General features: G+C 41.2%; 1 protein-coding gene across 3 annotated transcripts; it reads right to left on the bottom strand.

Annotated features, from left to right (window-relative positions):
* Positions 1 to 86: 86 nt before the first annotated feature.
* LOC141132395 (heterogeneous nuclear ribonucleoprotein H2-like) lies at positions 87 to 22,907 on the bottom strand. Of its 3 annotated transcripts, none has more exons than XM_073620733.1 (12): positions 22,768 to 22,907; positions 22,289 to 22,401; positions 22,047 to 22,202; positions 18,795 to 18,938; positions 16,451 to 16,589; positions 15,753 to 15,925; positions 12,476 to 12,547; positions 12,232 to 12,338; positions 11,735 to 11,870; positions 8,240 to 8,323; positions 3,307 to 3,399; positions 87 to 920 (listed from the first exon to the last, which is right to left on the bottom strand). In XM_073620733.1, exons 2-12 carry the CDS (start codon positions 22,374 to 22,376, stop codon positions 802 to 804), a joined length of 1,311 nt encoding a protein of 436 aa, XP_073476834.1. In that variant the 5' UTR covers positions 22,377 to 22,401; positions 22,768 to 22,907; the 3' UTR covers positions 87 to 801. The 3 variants fall into 3 exon arrangements, with proteins under 3 accessions (XP_073476834.1, XP_073476832.1, XP_073476833.1); XM_073620731.1 differs by having other exon boundaries at positions 12,467 to 12,547; XM_073620732.1 differs by having other exon boundaries at positions 12,467 to 12,547; positions 22,289 to 22,419; positions 22,768 to 22,868.
* Positions 22,908 to 23,862: the final 955 nt, after the last annotated feature.

Genomic DNA, 23,862 nt, shown 5'->3' on the forward strand with positions numbered 1-23,862 from the left:
GTTCCAAAAAGCATACAAATATGTACAATATACAATTTTTTTTTTTTAAATAAAAAAAAAAAATTCAAGACATGGCACAAATTAAGTTGGGTTTTGCAAAATTTATTGGGCAATGTTGAGCCACAAATATTACAAGCTAAAATAAAAAACAAAAAAGGCCATAAAGAGGGAATCAAAAGTGGATTAAAATACAAACAAAAACTCATGTTTACATTATTAAGCATCGCAGAAACAAAACAGTAACACAGCTAAGTTTGTTTATTTTTTACAATTGTCCTACAAAAGCCAAATGGCAGAAATTGGCCTGTTTAGTTGTAAAAGAGCATCTGACATTTTGAATACTGAAATATTAAAGGGTGACTATACGGTAATGTAACCCAATAGTTTCCTCCCACAAGCTACCTAGATCACTTCTCTCAAACCAGCAGGGGAACCAGTGAAGAACTATGACACCGCGTATACTTGTGCGCCCCCCCCCCCCAATAGTTCCCACCCCCTTAACAAAAAATGTCACTGTAAACCTGCAGGCTTGAAAGAAGAGGACTGCTTTTGTATTATACCCTACAGAAGAGGAAGTGCATGCACTGCACTGAGTTGCCCACTGGTGTGAGGCAGGTACAGAAGATTATAGGTAGCATGGGGAAGGGAAAGGTAGGTTAGCTGGGACGTACAGTTACCCTTTCAGTTTATTAAAAAAAAAATATATATATATCATCCCATGATAAGCATCAGCTCAGTCCTAAATAAAAAAAAAAAAAAAAAAACCAAAAAAAAAAAAAACCAAACACCCTTTCCCTAGGTTTACATTCCCCATGCAGCACTCATGCTCATGTTGCTAGACATCCCAGCCATCCCATTTACACCCATTGATCCTTGTCTTCCACTGCCATAGTAACTGTTGTTTAGTCCACTCTGGTTACCTACAACAAAAAAAATGCAAGTCATTTAAAAGTTTGTCTATTAACATCTGTATTGCTATGCCATTAAGAGTGATTCAGGGCTACAGATAACTGCATGAGAAGTAATCCTATTTACATGGCTGAAAGCAAAGATTGTCAAAACGTCAGGGTAGTTAAAAACAGCATTGTATTTGGAAAGCAGGAATAGCAAAGGGATTTTCACCCATGTCAGAAAGCCCCAGATCCCAAAAATGAGGTTCTTCTAGTATTCAAATGACCATAGCTTCTATGGCAACACTCCTTTGAGTCACTCCTACTGGAAACCTAAAGCAAATCAAGGCACTAATTTGTCACTTTTTGTTTTAAATGGGTGGTCATACATACTCATGCTGCACTACTGAACAAGTCATGGACCAAAAAACAATGAAGGCCCTACTCAATTTGTGTACATACCCATTCCAAGTGAATAAGCATACAAATAGTAAGGGACAACAGTTTAATAGCATGCCTACACAAAATAGCAACCCCAAAATCTCTTTTAAAAGAGCTGATGCATTCTTAACTGCACAACATTAAAACAGGATTTTAAATATTTTATAGGAAACCTTGTTGATCTAGGGAATATCCAATTGCCTCCTGGAGACAAAGTGGTAGCCCCCAGCCCGGAACATACAAGATCATGCTTTACATGTGCTTCTTTGCCTTCCTCTGGAAGAACTGTGGGTATAGGATTGTGTATATGGAGGCCATTGGCTCCCACTGCTGTCAATCAAATCCAATAACGCGAGTACCGGGGCCCAAGTCCTGCATTCGGCCTCTATGGACGCTGAATGCTGGACTTAGAGAAGAACTTCCCTGAGGGGGTTACCTTGCGGCCGTGCTCCAGAGGGGGTTATCAGATGTGGGGAGTAGCTGCAAGAGCCGCCTGGGGACCCCAGAAGAGCAGGTTCGGGGAAAAACTGCAAAAGTTTTTTTTTTTTTAATTTTACCTTTACAATCACTTGTAAAATTTTATGTTTTTAAAGGAGTAAAAACCAACAGTCTCAATGTACACACGTTATCCTTACCTCCTCTGTGCAGTTTGTTTTGCACAGAGCAGCCCGGACCCTCCTCTTCTCGAGTCCTTCTTTGCTACTCCCACCTAGCGAGTGCCCCCACAGCCAGCAGCTTTCTATGGGGGCACCCAAGCTCCGTGTATTCATTCGGACATGGAGCCCCAATCTGGCCCCCCTCCCCCCGATTGGCTGACTCAGGACCCAATGGCGCCACTGCTGGAGGCGTGTCCCAGGTGGCTTAGACATCGCTGGAGAGAGAAGGGACTCAGGTAAGTAGTTAGGGGGTGCTGAGGAGGCTGCTACACAGAAGGTTTATCTTAATGCAAAGAATACATTGATAAACAATATTATTATTAATAACCTTCTGCCTTTACAGCTCCCTTAAGGTGCCGATGGTTGGACTGGTGGAGAACAGAGGGGAATATCTGGTAACCGGAATATATTTCCAATACCCCATAAAATCCAGGGGTTGCAAATTTGTCAGTTAATTTTGTAGTTTGCTCTGTGCACAGTGGTGGATTAAGAGGACGGGGAGCCATTTGCACTTTTATTCTTTTCACAGTTCATTCGAGCTTACGCAATAATTATGTCAATTGTATGAAACATTCATGAAATGGTTAGAAGACACATACGCACTGAATGATGATCTTTTGAGTTATAATAACTTTAGACACAAGGCCAGTTTATAATTTGAGGATTTAGGTTTTCTCCAGTGTCTATTGTTCGATACCTATATATTTGGGGGCAAGTTTTTTCAAGCTGCAGATTTGAGATTTGAGTTTATTTACCATTGGAGGTATTACCTAGTAGCATGTTGGTCTGAATACAGTTTTCTACACAGAAATACAATTCTGCATACTACTCTCCTGCAGGTTACAAGGATTATGTCACCCTAGCAACTTTGTAATAGATTATAGTGGCAGCTCTGCTTGTGATCTCTGGTCATTGGTAGGCAATTACAGAGATGCTGCTGTACCTGACTGCTACTCAAACTGGCCTTTGCCAAGCCCCCACTAGCGGCCGAAAAGGGTAAAATCCACCCGCAAAAAACACCACTGCACCGCTGCAAAGAAGCTGCTGGCAGGACTTTGACGCCCTGCCAGCGCCCCAGTGTGAAAGCACTCAGGCTTTCACACTGGGTTTTGCAGCTGAGGTTCTCTTCAGATTTTTTTTTTTTTTAAAGCAACGCCTCCAGTGTGAAAGGAGTCTAATTGTACCTGAAAGTCTTATATTCAAAATAGTAAAGAAACAAGCAGTTGCAAGTGTGAAGAATAAAAACCCTTCAAAATGCATACTCCACCAGGTTAACATGCAGCACATAGCCTACATTTTATTAAAAGTAATATAGTTACCATAACCACTTAAACTAGCTTGATTTCCATATCCTGTACCGTAGCTGCCACTCAAAGCCTGGGACCCAGGGCTGCCATAATTTGACTGCGTACCTGTTTTAATGCAAAAAAAAAAAAAAAAAAAAAAACCCCCCCACAAAATTAGCTTAATTTCTATTAAAGACTACACAGTTTTCAGTAAAGTAATAAGACATACATTCATAAAGCTTAAAAACGTAAGGCTCCATTTTAAAAGCCAATTCCATCACAATGTTACAAAATTTCTAGCATGAGGGACAGATCATTTGACAGGTGACAGTGGCTCTGTCCCTTTATTTCTCGTCTTGAATACACTAGGAAAGTTCTGTGTAAGCTGAAATAGTTTCACCTTTACCCAAGAACGCTACATATATTAAAGTTCGCAGGAAACCCACCTTCATCAGCAACTATTACATTCCCTAGATTGAATTACACAAGTGTAAATCCCAGAGGGTGCAGCGCATGCAAATGCTCTGGATGCCCAAAAGACAGAAAAGGGGTCTTTGGAGTCTAAAGAGACCACCAATTAAAATAAATGGGGGGGGTAGCTGCATAATTACTACAGCTGTTAGCAAGATAGAGATGGGAGATTTATAAATGTACACAAAAAAAAAAAAAATACATGACACTATACAGAGTCCTACAAGGTTCAGAGGCTAATCCCTATAGTTAGGTGTGGGGGAGCCACACCACTAAAAGCCAAAGAACACCACCATTCAAGATGTGGATTGAGCTCAACCCCTCTCTCCAACATAATTAAAAAAACATCTCTAACATATAAAAAAAAAAAAAAAAAAAAAACACACACACCTCTATGATAAGTTATATAACCCAATGACTAATATCTTCAGAGAGACAGGGAATGCGGGCACACGGGAGTATTTAATGCTCACATCAGTGTACAAAATATTTGACTTTATTGCAGAAAGAACAAAACCCCACACACATTTAAGATATTCCCAGCCAGCCTGCTCCCATTGTTTAGCTTAATGATCCTATTGGGCATCCAAGGTCCACAGACCTGTCAGTCTACGCGCATATTTTATCACACATTGTTTTATAGAGGGGGTGGGCATTCCTAAAAACTTGTATTGACTGAAAAATAAAAAAAATAATCCATCAAGAAGCCAAGGTGTAAATCATTTGTATGGTAAGAAAAGGTCTTATAAATTCTCATTCATCCATGTTTAGCAGGAACGTCCTTTTGTTGTTGTAGTTGGTGTTATTTGTTGTAGAAAAAATTACTCTATTGTTCCTGTGGGATCTCCGCCCATGAATGATCATAGGTCTTTAGAAACAAAAATTCAAGCTAGGCTTACCGGTAACTTGTTTTCCAGGTGTCTCAGGACAGCACCTGAGAGCATGGCTCCACCCACTTATCAGGAAACACCTCCAAACTTTAAAAATAAAGGCTCCTTCCCACATGTTAGTAGTAGTGGTGGAGAACCTCCAGCCCAAGCTGGAACACAATCAGAAAATGGTTAGTCACAACATAAAAATCAAACAAGAGTGGGTTGCTGCTGTCCTGAAAGACTCCTAGAAAACAAGTTACCGGTAAGTCTAACTTGAATTTTCCCTTAACGTCTTTTAGGGCAGCTTACCCACCAGGGAGGGACCACAGCCTGCAGGACCTTTCTGCCAAAAGGTCCAGTCTAACGACAGACAAATGTTAAGTAACTTGACCATGTAGCCGTCTTATAAATTTGATCTGGGGGTGGCACCAGCTTTTTCTGCTCATGTAGTGGCTTGAGCCCTGGTAGAATGTGCTCCAATTCCCAGCAGGGGAGAAAGCCGATAGAAAAGGCTGCCAGAATAGCAGATTTAAGCCATCTAGCTATTGACCCCTTTGAAGCTTGGTGGCCTTTTTTGCCTGAAAACAGTACAGAGTCCGAAGACTGAAAATCCTTTGCGATTTCAAGGTAATGTAACAGTTCTTCTTGCATCCAAATTGTGGAATTGTTTTTTTTTCCCCCTGAAGAGTTTGAACAAAAAGGTTGGTAGGATGATCTCTTGCAACTTGTTGTGAGCTGACGCTACCTTTGGAAAAAACCCCAGATCTGTTTATTATAATTCTATCAGTGTAGACAGATGAAAAGGGTTCTTTAACCGATAAGGCATGCAGCTCACCAATTCTCCTTGTCGATGTGATTGCAACTAAAAATAAAGTCTTAAAAAGGTTAGATTCTTCAGCGATACCGCTTGTAGTGGCTCAAAAGTTTCCTTTGTGAGGGCTTGTAGGACCACTGATAGATCCCATTTGGGAAAATGCTTAGCTGAAGCTGGTCTGGATCTAGTAAGTGCCTTGAAAAATCTTGTGACCAAGGGCTCAGAAGAGACTGGTCTCTCCATGAAAAACTCCCAACGCGGCCACTTGCACTTTAAGTGTGCTGACTGAAAGGCCTTTGTCTGCTCCATTATGAAGGAATTCCAAAACTGACACTAAATTTTCTACCATTCCATTTGTCAAATGACACCAGGAGTTGTAGGTCCTTTCAATATTTAGCGCAAATCTTTCTGGTTACAGTTTTCCTACTGGAAAGTAAAGTGGTTACTAAGGGCTCCGACAGACTTTTGACTCTTAACAACTGCTCCTCAGATACCAGGCAGCGAGTCTGGCCACCTCCGGGTGATGCATCAGACCCTGCAGATGTAAATCTCACCGGAGAGGCAGCTGCCAAGATGGTTTGACTGCCATCTGCAGAACGGTGGTAAACCATGCTTTTTTTGGACAAAATGGAGTAATCAGAATTACTGACACCTTTTCCCTTTGTATTTTTCTCAATACTAACGGGATTAGCTGGAACAGGGGAAAGGCACAACCCAGCTGAAAGTTCCAAGGCTGCGTCAAAGCATCTATCCGAGAACTGTAATTTCTGTGAATAGAAAAGAAATTTGGGGAGCTGCGCATTTTCTTTGATCACCAGGGCCTGGGGCCAGCCACTTGTGGCTGGCCCCAGACCCTGGTGATCGTTGCAAAAACTTCAGGATTCAAGCTCCACTCTGCCTCTTGAATCAGTCTTCTGCTCAGAAAATCTGCCACTACGTTTAGAGTGCCTTTGGAGGCGGACGGCTGATAAAGACAAATTATTTTCCGCCCAACCTAGGAACTTTAATGGAAGCAACTGAAGAGTTTTGCTTCTTGTGCCCCCCTGCTTGTTCAGGTAGGCTATGGTAGTGACACTGTCTGATAGAACCAGGACATGGAAACCCTGGAGAATTGGAGAGAAGGCATCAAATGCGAAATGTTCCCCCCAATTTGAGGACCCTTCTGCTTCTCGAAGGTCGATCAATGCCATGAAGCATTTTGTCAAAAGGTTTCTAACCTCTTGTATAGGACTGATCTGTTTAGAGGTTTCAAGTTAAAGATTAATCGAAAACGTCCGTATGTCTTTATCAGGAATATATGGGAATAGAATCCCTGATAATGCTCCCCCAGTGGAACCTGAGTCACAACCCCTTGTTTCATCAGTTCCTTTAACAGGTTCTTCATAGCTAGGGCCTTTGTTGCATCTCTTGGTAGGTTTGTTATAAAGTACCTTTCTGGTGGGGTGATCCGAAAATTCTATTTTGTAACCTTGGGCCAGCATGCTCAGAATATACTGGTTTTCTGTCATGCTTGCCCAATAGGGGAGAAAACTTGAGTCTTCCCCCCCCACTTGTAACCGGCTGTCACTGTCTTGCTGGTTGATGCAGAAGGATGGAAAAAGACACTTCCTTTGCCTTTTCCCCTCTGCCCTGACCAATTTCTCTCTCAAGTATTGCTTTGTTCCTGAGCCCTTTGGACGACGAAGAAAAAAAAAAAAAAAAAAAAAAAAAACCCCCACACCATTTGACTGTTTCTTCTTGACGGGAAAGGACCTTTTTATCTTCAGTTCTGTCAAGAACTGAATCCAAATCACGGCCGAAACAATAAATCCCATAGGAATGGGACCCCACATAGCTTGTTTTTAGATGCTGCACCCCCCGGGCCAGGTCTTTAACTGTAAGCTCAGCGGAGATCAACAGATCGATCCCCGCTGAATAAGCGGAGTCTGTCGAAACAGACATGCCATGTGTGAAAGGACCCCAGTTTTCTACAACAAATTAAAAAAAAAAAAAAAAAAAAAGTTAAACCTACAGACCCCATCTTGTTTGCAACATACACACTCACCCCCCAGTGTGACATGACTGATAGGTCAGTGGAACTTAGATGGCCAATAGGATCATTAAGCCAAAATGATAGGAGTAGGCTGGCTGGGAATATTTTAGTATGTTATGTGTTTAATGTTTCTGTAATAAAGTATTTAAATAAAATAAATATTTTCTACACTGATGGGAGTATTTCATGCTCACATGTGCCAACATTCCCTATCTCGAGAGAATTAGTCCTTGGATTATATACTCGATCATAGAACTTTTATATAGTTTTCCATAATTTATATTTATAACATTTAGATAAAGGGTTGGATGGTGTTCTTTAGAATTATAACTGCCAATTGACCGAGCACAGAAATCTAGATTGCAATTTAAAAGAGGAACTGGAACCCATAACTTTAAGGGCACACACCGACGTATAACAAACTATGCTTGTATTTGTGGTGCTCAGACACCTCAGCTGTTGTGCAACTCTGACGATCAGGATGAAATACAAAATGCACTGTTCGTGGGTATAAGTATGGGTGTAACTTAATGAATGTGAAACGTGTACATTAAGGAAAGTACAGCCAGATACATTTGTCAGTATACATGTGTATTTTGCAATTAATGGGGATAATTACATGGCAGCTGTGACTCCCAGATGCCGCAAACAGGTGTATTTTAGGCTGTATGTAAATATGTTTGTTTGCATGAGCCCCAAAAATTCAATTCCCATTTTTAAATGGTACATTTGCCACTTTAGATCTAGTATCTGGAGCAAGGATTTTCTAATACATACCAAGACCACTCATCATCTGTCCACCATATGCACCACCAGCTCCACCAGCCGTTGAATTAAGGAACAACTCGACATATCTGTGTTCTAAAGAAAGAAAAAAAAAAAAAAAAAAAACTTTGCTGTAACCGATTTTAAGGTGTGAGCTAGGGTTTGGCTTCAATTTGTTAGTGTAGTTAAATCTGCTAATACATAACTACCAGCAGTAATTCCAGATCAAAATGTTTTTTTTTTTTTTTTTTTTTAAATAAAGTGTTAGGCCCCTTTCACACAGGTGCTCAGTTTCAGGTGGACCTGATCGGACGCTCCATGCACTTATATGGAGGGGCGGATGTCAGCGGTGATATGTTCTGACATCAGTCGGTATCCGATCCGTGAAATCCAGACAGATAGAAACCCTGATTTCCATCCGTCTGGAGAATCGGATCTGATGAAAACGAACAGGTGGTCGGTTTTCATCCGATCTCTATAGACAGTAGGGCTCTGACAAGTCTGTCGCTGCACAGTGAGTGGAGATGGACCTGTCATCTGCCTGCTCAGCAGATCCATCCCCGCTGAGCAAGATAAAGTCCGTACAAGGACAAGCCTGTGTGAAAGGACCCTTAGCCCCCCCATGCTCTATGGCTTCAGCTGAACCAGGAGTCAGACTTTTCTTACCTCCCTGTTACCATGTCATTATGCTCCTATATTTGCATTAATAGAACAGTGTGACCCCCTCCCTGTCGCGTTCTCCCCATTCCATCTGATGGGACACCCATCTTTTAAAAACAATTCACAAGCAGTTTAGGCATAGAATAGCTAGAGAAGAAGAAAGGAACAGATCAGCAAGATACCATATGGATAATACAAAATAAGAGGCCGCGTGTGTAGCATATTACATTAGCATCCAGGTTGTTATAAATCACTGCAAATCTGAGCAAAATGCCAGTGCACGTGATTTGTCCTAGTACTGATCACTCAACAGGTCTAGGCCAATGATTTTTGCCCTGGATCTGCTGATCGATCCTAGCAAATCAGAGATCAGAGATCAGCACGTGCCTGTGTTTACAACACACAGGCAATGACAAGATCTTCTCTCCTGGAGCCCTTTGATTCCAAAGAGAATGGTCAAAGCAGCACACAGTAAAAACACCTCGATAGGCACATTTAACCCCTGATCGCACCCCAACCACACCCAAGTTTTAACCCTTTGATTGTCAGTAACACTATCAGAGACACAATAAACCTCCATTACTTATACAGTGTCTAAACAGATCAATATCCTTGATCAGAACTATTAGGTGATACTCAAAAAAAAAAAAAAAAAAAAAGTTGACCATCGAGCAAAAGTTAATTTCACTAATGCAACTTAAAAAAAAGGTGAAACTAATATACAAGATAGTTCAAGCCGTGATTTGTCATAATTGTGGCGATTATGGCTTACAGCTCATGAAAACCACAAAGCCACAATCTCAGAAAATTAGATTATAACATGCAATCAATAAAACAAGGATTGTACATAGAATATCGGACATCTGAAAAGCATGCATATGTACTCAGTTTGGGCCCCTTCTGCAGCAATTACTGCCTCAATGCGGTGTGGCATGGAAGCTATCAGCTTGTGGTACTGCTGAGGTGTTATGGAAGACCAGGATGCTTCAATAGCGGCCTTCAGCTCTTCTGCATTGTTCTGTCTCAGGTCTTTCTCTTGGCAATGCCCCATAGATTCTCTATGGGGGTCAGGCGAGTTTGCTGGCCAATCAAGCACAGTAATTCCACGGTCATTGAACCAGTTTTTGGTGCTTTTGGCAGTGTGGGCAGGTGCAAAGTCCTGCTGGAAAATGAAGTCAGCATCCCAATAGAGCTGGTCTGTGTAAGGAAGCATGACATGCTCCAAAATCTCCTGGTGGACTGCTGCGTTGACCCTGGACTTAATGAAGCACAGTGGACCAACACCAGCAGATTACATGGCTTCCAAATCAGACTGGAAACTTCACACTGGACTTCAAGCATCTTGCAGTATGCGCCTCTCCATTATTCCTCCATACTCTGGGTCCTTTGTTTCCAAATGAGATGCAAAATTTGCTCTCATCAGAAAAGAGGACTTTGGACCACTGAGCAACAGACCAGGTCCGTTTTTCTTTAGCCCAGGTAAGACGCTTCTGACGTTTGTTGTTCACGAGTGGCATGACAAGAGGAATATGACATTTGAAGCCCATGTCCAGGATCCATCTGTGTGGTGGCTCTTGATGCACTGACTCCAGCCTCAGCCCACTCCTTGTGAAAGTCCAACACTTGAATGGCCTTTTCCTGACAATACTCTCCAGGCTGTGGTCATCCCTGCTGCTTGTGCATCTTTTTCTTCCACACTTTTCCCTTCCATATAATTTTCTATTAATGTGCTTTGATACAGCACTTTGGGAACATACAACTTCTGCATTAAACTTTTAAGGCTTTCCCTCCATTTGGAGCATGTCAATGATTGTTTTCTGCACAACTGTCAAGTCAGCAGTCTTTCCCATGATTGCGATTCCTACAGAACCAGACTGAGACCATTTAAAGGCTCAGGAACCCTTTACAGGTGTCATGGCTTAATTAGCTGATTAGAGTGGGACACTTTAAGCCTAGAATATTGCACCTTTTCACAATATTCTAATTTTCTGAGATTGTGGATTTGTGGTTTTCATGAGCTGTGAACCATAATCTCCACAATTATGACAAATCACAGCTTGAACTATCTTGCTTTACATGTAATGAGTCTCATTAGTTTCACCTTTTAAGTTGCATTAGTGAAATAAACTTTTGCACGATATTCTAATTTTTTGAGTATCGTCTGTATATTAGCGTTCAATAGTATAGTGTCCCCAAAAACAGTGTTAGCAGGATCAGACCCAACACCTGTGTTTAGCCCCTTTCTCGTCAGAGAATTCTTCATCCACATCGATCAATATGAATGGAGGAATCAGCTAGGGCACTTTCACACTGGGGCCACGCTGCACTAGCGCCGCACATTTTAGCAGCACTTAACAGCCAAAGAAAGGGTTAAAACCACTTGTGTTGCAGCGCTTTGGAAGTGCTGCCCGTGCATTTCAATGGGCAGGGGCGGTTTAGGAACGTTGTATAGAGCACTCCCCAAAAGATGCTGCTTGTAGGACTTTTTGTAAAGTCCTGTAAGCGCACTGCTCCAGTGTGAACGCACTCGGGCTTTCACACTGGGGTGGCATGGGAGGAGTTTTTCAGGCGCTATTTTTATCACTACCTTCCATGTGACAGTAGCCTTGGGACCAACCACACACCACGAACATTACATATATGCCCAACAAGGGCCAGCAACATACTGGTACATTGCTGGACTTCGGTTATACCGCAATGATGCCAGCAGGTGTAGTAATTAGCCGCTAGATTGCCTTTACAAGCAGTGGGAGGGGCATTTTAGCACCTCAAGAAGGTGTAAGAATGCACCCAAGTTCTGTAATCAAATGTCTTTTTTCACCACAACTAGAAGCTGAAGTCACTTACGCATATTGGCTTTGTCTTTAGACATGGCCGCCACTGCATCCTCATGTGTTGCAAATTCAACATCTGCTTCTCCAGTGACTCTGCCATCTGCCCCAATTTCAATGTGAACTCTTACTGGATTCAAAGGTGAGAAGAACTAAAAAAAAAAATAAAAAAAAAAAAAAAAGTTATATACATTTACACAAGCTAAAATTTCTTATTTGGTTTTGCGAGAGAGCGAAACTATTTAGAAATGAGTTACTAAAAATAAAACGCTAACAAAAGCCAAGCCCAAATTATATACATACTGGTTACAGCAAATCTAACAGCTGTAATTAAAGCACTTTTTATCCTACCAGCTAGTGGGGTAGAGCATTAGCAATTGAAGATTACAGTGGCTAGGTTTACTGGATTAGCATCTATGGAGATATGGTTGTTATCCAGGTTGGGACTTGAGATAAGAGTTAAAACTCCCATTAAGAGCCATTTGAAGATAATTAAAATTGTACTTCACTTACAGTATAGATGTCTGTCTCTGTTGCCCTGTAAGGAAGGCCCCTCATATGAACGCAGTGACCTGTAGTGCTTTGAAAATTAGAACCATCTCCATACCTATTGTCCGACACTGTTGAGAAAAGAGCAGTCACAAGAGGACCCATAAAACAAAAAAGGAAGGGGGTTCAACATTAACATGGGGGGGGGGGGGGGGGGGGGAATGGGGGGAATAAAGAAAAAATAAACCAACCCACACACCTGACATACCTCTTCCAAATCTCTGTTCTGCACCAAAACCATATTCATTATATCCATTGTACTCCTCATAGCCACTATATCCTACAAAAAAAAAAAAAAAAAAAAAAAAAAAACACAAACACATTCTGTATGAATGCCTGTAGATTGTGACAAATATAGTTGTATACTTCATTTTATGTAATAAAACAGCCTAAGGGTCGGTTCACACATGGGCAACACGACTTTAGCGCGACTTTGCACGGCGGCTTCGACGCGACCTCGACGCGACTTCGACGCAACTCCGACGCGACTTCGGCAAATTACGAGGCGACTTGAAGTCGCCTCCATGACAGGCGACTTCGCCTGTGGCCAATCAGCTCTCTGGGAGGGAGGGGGGGAGGGAGGGGTTTTCCCTGCAAAGTCGCTTGACTTTACAGAGAGATCCGACTTGGAGGCGACTTCCATTGATTTCTATGGTACAGGTCGCCTACCAAGTCGGATCAAAGTAATACAGGGAGTACGCTCTGAAGTCGGAGCGACTTCAGTAGTGTCTATTAAGACACTAGCGTTAACTCCCATCAAAACTATTTCTGGGGCGACTTGAGGGCGTACAAGTCGGATCCCAAGTCGCCCCAGTGTGAACCGAGCCTAACTGGTTTAAAGTGGACCTCAAAAATGTTAAATGCAGTTAGCCTAAAAGTAGACAAACTAAGGCATCTTGCACAGGGTACTCCTGTTTGAGCATCTACTTTTTCAGCCACATTTTGTTGAATGCATGCACGTGCATTTTTATTCTTGCATTTACAATGTTAAAGGCATTATCTCGTACGAGGTGCAAGTTGCTAGAAAAAAAATGCGGATTTTTCTATTTTTTTAATGAATGCACTTGTTTACACACGTGTGTGTATTAGGCACATTACTAATGGGCTGTATTTTAGCACAGAAAATAAGCTGTACTTAGCTTGAAGCTGCAGTGTGCAAGAGGCCTAATAGAAATGGTTCACTGCTCAGGAAAATATGCAGGTCTATGTGGTCCCATTAGAACACTAGCCACTTATGCAAGAGGTCTAATATTTGGTCAGGTGATAAAAAAAAAAAAAAAATACATATCTTGAGATAGAATTTTGACAACACTGAAGGGAGCCTGCTAAGAACTTGCTTTCCAGAAATACAATTAATGCAACACTTATGTTGGGTTTTAATCCCAAGGTGCCAAGACACCAACCACTATTTGGCAGCCACACTTGCCAGTTAGAACACAATCCCCATCAATTAACCACCTTACTTTTCAAAGGAATTAATTCAACTCCAGTACACGGCACTCTGCTCCGGCTATTGCCTGCAACCATCTATGCTCTCCAGCCACTGGAGCACAACCTCTACACACCTAGCTATACTATCCCATTTTTTTTTATATCCTTTTAGCTACTGCAAACATGCTAAACGCTTCACATGTGAAAAAAAAAAAAACCCTTGGTCTTTTTCACACTATTCGCGGTGACCTGGATTTTCCTGCTCTGGATAGAAAACACAAGTAACTGCCTAGTTTTTTAATATGCCCTGTTCACAATACAAACACTGCAGAAAAAAAAAAAAATTTCTGCATTTTCTCCACACACGGTCCTGGAAGGTGCGTGTCACCATAATTTAGCGCAACAGCACTGATGTGTGGTGACATGAATAAGTCACTAAATAAGTCGACACGGCACAGTAAAATGCTGGGTTTACCATGTAGGGTAGTGAGAATATGGCCTTAAAGCCCCACTTCACACAGACAAAATACCCTTGGCACTGCATGGGTTAAAGGTTTGATAATATGGTAATAAAGGCAAAATCATGTTTAAAAAAAAAAAAAAAAAAAAAAAACACACCACACACACACGATGCAGTCTCAATAGCATTAACAAAGCAATATTTGTTTTTCTAAGTTCCCCCACAACTCGGTGAAGACAAATTTAACGTTGACGGGAGTGCTTACAATGGTCAGATTTTATATAAAACCTTAATCCCAGAAGGAATTAAGAAGTTTCTTTAATTGCTTAAGCCCGGGTTCACACTGTAGCGAACAGACATTGCATGTGCTTCGCACCAGCACTGCCGAACGCATGCAATGTAAAGTTCAGCCATACAGTTTTTATATCTGAACGCACACTGGATTTGCACAAAGGTGCAGAGACTTTTCCCGCACTAGAATCAGATCGCATAGGTGTTCTCACCCACGCGATCTGATTCTTGTCCAAATCCAGTTTCCACTGCGATCTGTGAATTGATCTGGGGGCATCATCAACATTATATTGACACCCACATAGGTTCACAGAAGGCAGTGTGAACTGCCTATGGGAGAGGATGCAATGCGGGAACCGGCACTGGTTCCCACATCGCTACAGTGTGAACCCAGGCTAAAATGTGTTGGCTGAGGTTATCCTTTAGTCACTTATGTAAAGTCCAGCTAACACTACCCCTCCTGTAACAAAGCTACAGGCCAAGTGTCTGTTGTGCCTCCATAGATAGAGCTACCCCAAGACGGTGTATTTACTGGTCAAAATCACCAGAAAAAAGGGAACATTGGACATCCTAGTTTAGTCATTTTTTTTACATTTTTTTCCAGGGTGACCACTGGAATTAAAGTGAGTGGAAAGCTCTTAAAGGGCAAGTTCACCTTTACAGAAAAATCTGTAAGGTGACAGAAGCCCCTCACGGCTCTGGGGCCAAGAAATCCCTGGAGCTTAATCTCCTAAATGTACCCTGTGAGGAGGGACGTTTAGGAACATTCTAATTGGTCAGCACCACCACATGGGCGGCACCGACCAATCAGAGCCTGTGTAGCCCATCCTCTCAGCAGGAAAGACATGTGAATGCAGAGGTCATTTCTAAGCCCCCGAGCCCTGAGGCTGCCGTTCCGTGGCTCAAAACTGGAGATCGCCGTGCTGCAGGACACGGGGTCCTGTGTAAGTTAACCTTATAGATTTTTTTTGTAAAGGTGACCTTACACTTTGTCATATTTTAAACACCATTATAAGGTAATATGCAGGGAACTAATCCTGCACAGCCAAATCCAAACAGCGGATTCATTTTTCGGATGCAGTGCATAAAAAAAAAAAAAAAAAAAAAAAAAAAAAAAAAAAAAACGCAACAACCTCATCTAAGGGCTGGCAAGCTGCAAAATATGGCAGTGTTTTGGTGTATATAGCTTTAAATACAAGTAGATTAATACATTTGCACCCTTCAGTTACATACATTTGGAGCACTTTGGTGAAGTAATATGTATGCGATAAGCTAGAACATGAAATGTACAGCAAGAACTCACCGCCTCCATAGGCTCCACGTCTCATACGATCAAATCCTCTGCCCATCGTACTGTAGCCTCTCCCAGCACCTGGTCTGTCGTAAGGTCCTGGGCGTTGCATGCCAAGGAGCTTCCTTGGAGGATCATAGTGCGTACGAACCTCTGCTCTACTACTCTTAAAAATCTCAATGTACCTATATGGGATTTGGGGGGGTAGGGAGATGCATTATTAGCATACACACCACCACACACAAGACTTTACAACATTTGTTAATCAGATCTTCAGAGAGAGAAAAAAAAAGAAAAAAAAAGAAAAAAAATTTCTAAAACCAGTAAACATTTACAGTATATCAAATGAATTGTGTGGTCTTTGTTTAATGGTATGAGCGACTACAATGAACATTATGCAAGTATATCACAAGGCTTTTTTTTTTTTTCTTTTTAATTAAAAGCCATGTTGTGCAAGTAGTATCAATCACGGGTGCAAATAGATAAACCCATTGTGACAAAAGTAATTTTACACCATAAACATTAAAATATAAAACAAGAAAAGTATCACATTTTCTTATGGCAACACTAACAGATTTATATCAGGACATGTTATTTTCAAAACCAGGCTGAATTCACACTTTACAAAGTTCTCTACTTACATTAGAATTTATGTTCTTTATCAAAACTATATACCATAAGAAAAGTGACAACCAACCATCCATCCCCACCTGTGCCCTATTCTCTCCTTGTGTTTCTTTAGAGCCTTTTCAGCTATTTCCTGTGAAGCAAACTGCACGAAGGCCTCCCCCGTACTCCTCCCCTGGAAGTCCACCGGCAATGTTATCCCATTTGGCACGATTTCCAACCCTTCAACCCAAGGACAAATAACCCCAGTGGGGGGGTAAACATTAAAATTTTACAAACCCAGACATACTTAAAACACCAGTACACATTCAGGGCAGCAAAACATTTTTACCAAAAACATGCAGTACCAATTCTCCTTTCTACTCATAGCTACATTACTTTCCAAATAAATTAAGCATTTGCAAGTTAAGCGGTTTTCATTTATAAATAGTAAATCTTGTGGGGGAAAAAAAACAAAACAAAACACAAATCTGCCAATACAATATTAAACACGAGAAAGAAAAGCATTACCAGTTGTGTGCCTGCTTCTAGCGAACTTGTCTTAATTTCCCCACTGAATGTAGGGACAGACCCGAATAGCTTTAGTGTGCATGCGTGCCATGGTTTCCAAACATTCCTATGCATGATTTGTAATCGAGCCATCCTGAGAAGTACAAGGCATCCATAGGAATGGAGAGGAACTTCAAGTATGCACTAAAGGACACTTTCGGGATAGTTTAGATCGTTGTAATGCACTCAGCATTAAGGATATGGGGGGGGGGGAATTGTGTTTTAATAAAGGCAAACATTAAGAGGTCCATTAAAAAAAAAAAAAAAAAAAAAAAAAAAAAACACAAAAACAAAAACACAGAAGTTTACATCATGGCTGCATGAATTGCTGCCCCGTATTTTTTCTATTACCATGGCTTCCATATAGTGCCAAAATGCAGTATTTTTCATCTCAGATAATCTACCACATTTTGACCACTAGAGATGGAAGTCATTACAAAGTGAACTTGTCCTTTAAAGTTTCAGCCCTGGGAGAAAGCTTGGGGGCAAAACACATTTCTTTTTTTGAGTTGCCAATCAAACTGGCAGGTGGTTACCAGCACGTAAGGGTTTTTTTTTTTTTTTTTTTTTTTTAACATCCCCACACATCATAAGTGGGTGCAATTTGATTGTTTACCTATAAGGCTTGCTCGCTAATGTCAAGTGTAATTTATACAGAGAATATATACACACCGAGCCAGTAAGCGCTCCCTCAAGTTGCCATCACCTTGTCTATAAAGGAAGCCACAAAAGGGAGTGCATGGTCACTACTAGTACTTACAATAAAGTGTCCCGTATGCTGGTTGCTGTTATTCAGTCAAAATCCTTTATAATCATTCTGTATTGCAGGTGTACCACATCTGCCTGTCCTCCAAACATAAATTAACCCCAACAGTACTGTAAGATGAGTGGGGTGGGGGTTGATAACTGGAGGCAGAGGCTCAAGGATTTCTACTGTAAACAGCATCCACCGGAACACACATCACTGCAGGTAAGTGTTTGTGAATTTAAAAAAACAGCTTTAAAAATTTGAAAAAGATAGATATATGTGTGGTGCTGCAAAACCTGCTGGTTACTTGCATCAGCCCAATCATTCAAGTTCATAACACCTTAGAAACTGAAAATGTACATTTCCTAAAAAATATTACAAAAAAAAAAAAAAAAAAAAAACAGTACCCGACACTGCCAAAAAATTATTCTGCTGTGTATATAAAATGGAACCATGAATACTAGGCTATACTAAAGTTTAGGATGCGAGAATTCAGCAAGATTAAGTATGGGTTTGGGGGTTTCTCCTCCATTATACTTACCTAGGTGGATGCTGCATCTGTCCCCCGGCGCCTCTACACTGAGAGCAGAGCGATCAAACATCACCAAAGGCTCAGTTCTCACAGCTGCCCGAGCAGAGAGCTGCTAACTGTCAATCAGCAGCTCTGCTCCTACACTCACTGGAGGGGCGGGGAGCAGCTGTCTCAGTCCAGACGGATAGATAGGATTCTCCACAGGACAAAAAAAAAAAAAAAAAAATCACACAAAAGGGGGTGGTGGTGAGAGGAGAGAAGGATTAAAAGTTCCTTAGCTCACAGGAACTACTCAAACCATTTTTTTTACTAAGGATTCAGAGTGCCAATGTCAGAAAAAAAAAAAAAAAAAAAAAAAGAGGGAACATACAATGTAAGCACTGTACTGTAATGTTGGCAACAGTGATTGCAGTCACTTTAGCCTTGCCAACTACTTTATCATGCGAGTGCTTCCCTGTAATGAAGTAAAAAAAAAAAAAAAAAAAAAAAAAAAAAAGTAGGCATTTACACTACAAACTTAAAAAGCTCCTATTTCTAATGAACCTCTTCTTACTTTAGGACAGTTACAAGGAAAGTCTCCATTAAGCATAGAACATACCTGAAAAGAACTGCACGATTTCTTCTTTACTACAGCCAAATGGGAGGCCTCTTAAACGAACAAAGCCATCATTTGCAGTGTCAGGGCTGTTAGGACCAGTATGCTTCAAAACCCAGTCCATTTCAACATTATTAGACTTGAAAACTGTTAAAAACAAAAAGGAGGTCATTATGGGGATATATATATGTATAAACACCCACATTTTCATATCAGGAACCAATCAGTAATCAATTGCTTCAAGGCAAGGGCTGACAATGTCTGGAATCTCAGCACAGCAATAGCAGCACTGAAAGCCGTGGAAGTGTCTTAAGTGACCACCCTGAGTCAGCTAATATCAGTCCATTGTGATTTGCCCTTATTTTCACTCATTAGCTCTATATGTGTTTATTGAATTTTTTTTTGCATTATATTAATTTTTGTGTGGTTAGTTTGGATGATTTACACCACCATTACTATATAATTTAACAGGTGTTATTACATCTGTATGGTGTTTAACCCTGGTTCACACCAGTGAGATTTAACAGTTCCAAATCACATGACAAGTTGCACCCCATTGCCAGCAATGCAACTGTTCATGATGCAGCGATAGCGGTTCCTGCACTACTTGTTGCCGATTTCATTGCAACTTGCAGACTGTTAAAATTAACTAGCAAGACGCAATTAAAGCAGATAGTGCAGATCACACTAATCTGCGGCTTTGCAATCACTCTGAAGTTGCACATCAGTGCGAACGGGGGCTTATTGATATCCTACTGGATCACGTTTTATCTATGTAGTATTAAGTATATACACATTATTGCTTAATTTCTTGCATTTCATTTGGATACATGTGTTAGGAGGGCTGTATGTTATTTACTGAAAACTTACATTTTTAAAGCAGCGCATCTTATTTTTCCCATCTTTATATTTGTTGTGGGAAATTAGGGTGCTAGCAGCAGCTTTCGTGGGTTAAGTACTGTGAGTCACACAGCGCAAGAGGTTTTCTTCCCCAGGAAAGTAGCCATCCTCTTACTCACTCCTAAGATGGGCTATGGCACATGCATAGAGCAGTGCACATACATGACCACTAACCTGCACTGCTCATTCCAAACAAAAACGAGAGGGGATGAAGGAAAGTTTTGGGAGCTCATGGGGAACATCAAAGAGGCTGTAAACTCTTGAAAATAAACACTTGTAAGACAAAGACATAATGAGCTAGTATACATTGTATACTAGCTCATTATGAAATATTTACTTCAGAACGACACCCTCCAGTGGAGTCCACACACCACTGACCTTTTCCCTGCAGTCAGTCCTGGGTTTGTGTGGCCGTGATGACATCATAGGGCTTTGAAGAAACGTCAGGCAGACGTTCTTTGAGAGCATGCGCCAGTGATTTCACTGGCTGCATGCACAGTAAATATCTCTTAAATGGTGCACATTTAGGAGATATTTACACTTGTATGCAAGCCTTATTATAGGCTTACTTACCTATAGGTAAAATTCAGTAGTAGAGTTTACTTCCTCTAAAAAAGGAGGCAGAGGAAAAAAAAAAAAAAAAACCCAAACACTATGCAAGCCTATTAAGCAGTTGATGTGTAGAGCTGCAACGATTATTTTCATAATCAATTAGTTAGCCGATTGTTTCAATTAGTCGGGGAAAAAAAAAAAAAAAAAAAGTCATATTAAGAACGTTCGATTTTCTAATCATTACTGGGGTCGAACCGATGTTCATTTTCAACCACAATGACGGGAAAATTTGGAAATAGAAAACTTCTTGGTCAAAATGAATTTTCAGACAGTGTATGTGGTTTTTGTTCTGAAATTACATTCTATTTAAAAAACAGAATGTTAACAAGTGAAAATTTCAAAACCACATTCTTTCATTCAGCGAATGTATAAGGATTTTTCATCTGAATATTCTCACCTGAAAATTGGTCAGTGTGGCCAGCATAAGGCTCGGTACACACCTATGCAGTTTGCTTTTGATCTGTTTCTGCAGTGCATTTTTATTTTTGCGAATGTGATTTTGCTGCGATTTGCATTTTTGCAGTTAGTTGTTGGGCAGATTAAAAAACACATTGCTGCAAAAATGCATTACATGCTTTTCTGCAGCTTCTCCGTTGATGTATATTGAACCAAAAAGTTTTGGTGAGGGGGGGGGGGGGGGGAGCAGACCACTACTGTAAGGGGTAGAACTGTGAAAGTAATATTTACGGTAGTGACTTGCTCTTTTTGTACTATAAAAGGGCTCATTTTAGTTTTAACCCCATTATGTTACTGGTCAATTATGAAATTAGTAACTTTTTTTTTTTTAACACACACACACACACACCTTTAAATCCTGTAGAACTCACTGCAGTCTGCTGCAAATGCATTTTTAAAATGACAAACTGCATTTTTGGTGCACAAAAATAAGTTGCACCTCCATTGAATTGAAAACACATTTTAGGTTATACAATTGGAGTCAGGAGTCCAGAAAATGCTGCATACACTTTTTTTTTTTTTTTTTAACAGTAAGTGCAAAAGCAGAACTTCTCTCTCAGATATTGACTATCCTTACGCTGCCATTAGTAAAGCGATATACAGGCAGGCCCTGAGTTACGAACTTCTACTTACGAACAGCCTCAAATGTTGGCCACTTGTGCTCCACACTGGTCCTGGATACCTCTGGACACCTCCCATACTGCAGTACTGCATGGCCAGAAGAGCCCCAGATAACAAACAAGCACCTGGAACATCCCACAACCATGTACGGGCGGACATTACACTTACAAATGCAGTGTTCCAACCGGAAGTTACACTTACAAATGCAGTGTTGCGAACTTCAACTTGCAAACACTACAGGCCCTATTGTGTTCATAACTCAAGGACCTCCTGTACTTATATTTACTTGTTTCTAAAAACTTTGTTTTCGTTACTTCCTGGCTTCCAGGCCTAGGCAAATGATGTCATACATCTCAAGAGTCATCGTGGAAGACAGGGTTTCCTCAGTTAAGCACTCCCACCTGCATGCGCTAAGGGCAGATGGATTTAAGGAAGTAAATGCTACATGAATCATCTGCCCTTACTCAAGATGGAGGCAGCTGCTAAGGGAGGTGTTTTAGAAAGATTTCTTAAAATAAAGCATGGAGACATGGACAGAGGGAGTTTGCTTTGAATATTAGAGTTGTTGGTACTCAGGTGCCGATTATAGGTGTGGAGTTGAATATACAGCCGCCCATCACCACGTGACCCCATTGAGTGAAGAGCCCAATCTCAGGGACCACTTACCTTCCACATATCGATGTCCCATGGTCTCTCTGTCTTTTTTTAGGGCTATGTTGATATCATCCTCCGTTTCAAACTCCACAAACGCTTCCCCGCTCGGCCTTCCTTCTCTGGTGTAGATGAAGTGGATGCCATGTGCTGCGTTTAGGATTTTCGATTCTGAAAGAAGACACGTGAAATCAGCTAGAGCCGGCATCTCGAGATTTTAAAGAAACAAAAAAGCGCTTCCATGCCAATCATAGTACCTGAGAAAAACGTTTCGATTTCATCTGTAGAGCAGGACCACGGCAGTCCCCGGATCTTCACCACGTACCCTTCCCCACCTTCGGACATTTTCTCTTCTCACGGATAGACGAGACTGCGGAATACCACGTGACTACAGATCAGAACAGCGTCACAAAGACAAAATGGCGGCCGCACCTCGCTCACTCCGACACACACGCACGGCTAACAAAACAAAGCCTCGGCAATAGCCCGACACACACACACACACACACTGCACTCGGCTACGGTAGGCTAAAGGCGAGTATACACCGCAAATAATACCTCATTACTACACGCTGGAGACCCCACTCTACTATACAGCTCTACGGCCTCGTCCTACATCAAAGGTGTCCACTTCACACTCACATATGCAGCATTGTGACGCTCCTACACTATATCATAACCTTTGTAAGCGGCCAAAAACCCCAAATAACCCCGTGTAGTCTCACATGCAGCTTACCTACTACACACACACAAGTCGTCCGCTCTCTGAGGAAGGAGAGCCAAGTGTAAGTAATAATGGTAACCTTGCACATGCGCACAGTCATGTGCCCGCCCCCTACCGGTGACGCGCTGGGCTGCTTTGTTCCTTCCTTATGAGCGCGGTTCTATAGTGTGGGGGTGGTGTACAGTACACGTGGGCTCAGCGCTCAACTCGGAAAGTATCAAATCACTAAAACCCCCCAAGAGTGTTTAGAATTCGAAAAGTAAGTTTAGCCGATTCCGTTGGAGACTGAAATACGAACTGCTTTAGTTTTATTGTTTTTCTTTCTTAGACAATTGTGGGATTAAAGCGGAACTAAAGGCAAAACTTTTTCCTGGTGCCTCCATAGTAGCAATAGGTTGCCACCTCATCCCTTAAAGCGTAGGTTCACATTGCTGTGGGTTAGAAATCGTACAGGTTCAGGGGGCGATTTCGTAGATATCTGCACAGGTGTCTATTGAAATCGCACCCAAAGTCGCCGAAAGTAGTACGGGAACTACGTTTGAGAATCGTTGTGGTGCCACACCAGTTCAGACAGTGCTATTGATGGCAAATCACATGTCAAATCGGACCAATGTGAACCTAGGCTAAACCTGAACACATATGAATTACTGATTAATGCTGTAATTAAACTCACTTGGTGCCTTATCTGCATTAACCACTTCAGCCCCGGAAGAATTTACCCCCTTCCTGACCGGAGCACTTTTTGCGATTCAGCACTGCATCACTTTAACTGACAATTGCGCGGTCGTGCGACACTGTACCCAAACAAAATTGACGTCCTTTTTTTGCCAACAAATAGAGCTTTCTTTTGGTGGTATTTGATAGCCTCTGCAGTTTTTATTTTTTGCATTATAAACAAAAAAAGAACGACAATTTTGAAAAAAAAAAAGCATTATTTTTTACTTTTAGCTATAATAAATATCCCCCAGAAATATATAGAAACTATTTTTTTCCTCAGTTTAGGCCGATATGTATTCTTCTACAGATTTTTGGTAAAAAAAATCGCAATAAGCGTATATTGATTGGTTTGCGCAAAAGTTATAGCGTCTAAAAAATAGGGGATAGATT

The sequence above is a fragment of the Aquarana catesbeiana genome, linkage group LG03, assembly GCF_042186555.1.
Source record: "Aquarana catesbeiana isolate 2022-GZ linkage group LG03, ASM4218655v1, whole genome shotgun sequence".
Lineage (NCBI taxonomy): Eukaryota > Metazoa > Chordata > Amphibia > Anura > Ranidae > Aquarana > Aquarana catesbeiana.